A 2,776-nucleotide genomic window follows, 5' to 3' on the forward strand; every position below is an offset into this window, starting at 1 on the left:
TTTTGCTGCTCAAGATTAGCAATAAATATCAAAGGTAAGGGTCAGATATGGGGCCCAGCACACTCCCTAAGAACCTCAGAGATTACTGTACTGGGGAAAAGGGTCTTTACAACTGTAGTAAGTTATGATGGGGTCATAGCAGACTATGGAGGCCTCGATACACACTGAACTATGAGAAACAGGACGATGGCACAGACACACAGAAGATGATGAGAGAGCGTATGTGGAGAAGACAGAGTTGGCAAGCCAATAAGAGGGCACAGAAGGACAGAGTCCGAAGCCACTGGCCCATGACACCTCAGTTTCAGACATCTGTCCTTCACAATCCTAAGATTTTTTTTTCCCGTTTTTCTTTGTTTTTGTTTTTGTTTTTTTTTTTTTTGGGCTTTGTTTTGTTGTTTGTTTTCTTGACACTGGGATGGAGCCCAGAGCCTCTCTTATGCTATACAATTGCCTACACTGAGCCACACAGCTCCAGTGAGAAATTTGTGTTGATTTCTTCATTTAAATCACCAGCGCTATGGAACTCTGTGATGGAGCAAAGGAAGGCCATCGGGAGCAAGGCATTTAGGTAACAGCTAAACCGCACATCTTACTCATTGCACAGATTGAAAACACAAGATGATGGTACAAGCTCTTAACAGGTGTGAAATGAATTTATTTAATGATTCAGGTACAGCATTTAGCAAAGGGAGGGTATCTGGCTGAGTCACAGCCATAGAAGCAGGGGAGAAATGGGAGAATCTCTTCCCTCATGATTTTACTTAGGGGTTTCCTGTGCCATCGTGCCGTGCAGATTTAACTCCAAAGGAAGCAGGGCTCAGGCATCTGAGAGGGGCATGAGGTTGAGGACTGGGGTGAGAGGGGCCAGTGAGGGCCTCTGTTCCAAGGATATCCAGTTTCAGAATGTTCCCAGCAAGTAAACTGGAGACTTGGAATCCTGGGAAGGTAGGTGGTGAAATCAGGAGAGAAGAGGTATTTAGGAGTTTAGGTGGGACTCAGGGCATGGTGTGCCCCATGAGCTCAAGGTTGCAGGCTCGGTGCTGATATTATCACCCCAGCCTGCCACCATTCAGAGAATGAACATAGAGTTTTTTTTTCAGGATGTTTGGATGCAGTTTTGGTTGATCCTTGAGGACCAGATTTTCAGGACCTAGTTGAGGTGGTAGACAGAACCTCAGATCTTGCACTGGCAACATACAGGGGCACAACAGCTGGACTGACAGCAGCAGGGCTTGCAGCAGCTGGACTGACAGCAAGATGACCCACAGCCTGAAGAACAGCAGGGCTTGCAGCAGCTGGACTGACAGCAAGATGACCCACAGCCTGAAGAACAGCAGGGCTTACAGCAGCTGGACTGGCAGCAGCAGGGCTTGCAACAGCTGGACTGACAGCAGCAGGGCTTACAGCAGCTGGACTCACAGCAGCAGGGCTTACAGCAGCTGGACTGACAGCAGCAGGGCTTACAGCAGCTGGACTGACAGCAGCAGGGCTTACAGCAGCTGGACTGACAGCAGCAGGGCTTGCAGCAGCTGGACTCACAGCAGCAGGGCTTGCAGCAGCTGGACTGGCAGCAGCAAGGTTTACAGCAGCTGGACTGACAGCAGCAGGGCTTGCAGCAGCTGGACTGGCAGCAGCAGGGTTTACAGCAGCTGGACTGGCAGCAACTGGACTTGCAGCCCCCACAGGAGCCACAGCCTCCCTTGCAGCCCCCACAGGAGCCACAGCCTCCCTTGCAGCCCCCACAGGAGCCACAGCCTCCCTTGCAGCCCCCACAGGAGCCACAGCCTCCCTTGCAGGCCCCACAGGAGCCACAGCCTCCCTTGCAGCCCCCACAGCTGGAGCAGGAGCAGGTGGGCACACAGCAGCACACAGGCTTGCAGCAGCACACAGGCTTGCAGCAGCAGGAGCCACAGGAGCCACAGCCCCCACAGCTGGAGCCACAGCCTCCGGAACAGCCACAGCAGCTCATGGTTCTGGCGTTGGGTTGAGGATGGAGAAGGTCAGAGGAGCAGGTGGAGAGGGAAGATGTGCAGTGTGGAGCCTCCCGAGCCTGGGCCTTTATATCCCTGCACATGATCACTTTTTGTTGTTGTTGTTGTTTACATGCAGACAAGACTTATTTTTAATCTCTGTAGTCCACTAAACTATTGTTAGTTTAAGGAAGGAGGGAAAGAAGGAAAATAGGAATGAAGGAAGAAAGGAGTAAAGAAAAGGAGGAGGAAGAAGGAAGAACACAGGGAGGGAAAGGAGTTGTCAATCTTGTCATACTTAAGATTTTCTGTTTTCTGTCTGGGTGGTTTCCATTGCTGTCTCCAATGTCTTCCTATTTTCTACAATGTCCAACATGCTATTAAATCCATCTATCATATTTTTACTTTACAGGCAGTGATTTCTATCTCTTGAAGTTCCATGTGGGTGTTTTATACTCTCTGTTGGGCAGAGGTGAAGGCCTAGAGGTAAAGGTAGAGGAGAAATAGAAAGCGAACATCCTCTTGGTTCCCTGGGAATCAGAAAGGCTCAATATCCACGCTTCACTGCCAAGTGTGATATCAAGACTATGGTGGGACACCTGTTCCTGAGGAGTCTTCTTCTAAGACTTCGTCCTACAAATGACAAAACCTGCTTCCAGCCTAAGTCCAGCACATAGGCAAAGTCATTTTTACATATGAACTGGCACCTGGCAGAGGGGAATATTTGAGGTGCAGCCAATCAGGAAGCCTTTGGGAAGTCCTCCACCTTCCAATATGCCCCACCACCTTATAAAATGCTCCGT

The 2,776-nt window shown here is 49.9% G+C and overlaps 1 protein-coding gene across 1 annotated transcript; it reads right to left on the reverse strand.

Moving 5' to 3' along the window:
• Positions 1–1,177: 1,177 nt before the first annotated feature.
• Positions 1,178–2,077, reverse strand: LOC129682309 (keratin-associated protein 5-5-like). Its single transcript, XM_055614560.1, has one exon. It carries the CDS (start codon positions 2,075–2,077, stop codon positions 1,178–1,180), a length of 900 nt encoding a protein of 299 aa, XP_055470535.1.
• Between the last annotated feature and the right edge of the window lie 699 nt (positions 2,078–2,776).

Source organism: Psammomys obesus, unplaced genomic scaffold, assembly GCF_907164565.1.
Source record: "Psammomys obesus unplaced genomic scaffold, mPsaObe1.curated_primary_1811, whole genome shotgun sequence".
NCBI lineage: Eukaryota > Metazoa > Chordata > Mammalia > Rodentia > Muridae > Psammomys > Psammomys obesus.

Coding starts and splice junctions, on each gene's coding strand:
- LOC129682309 (XM_055614560.1), bottom strand. CDS start 2,077: ATGTGCAGGGATATAAAGGCCCAGGCTCGGGAGGCTCCACACTGCACA.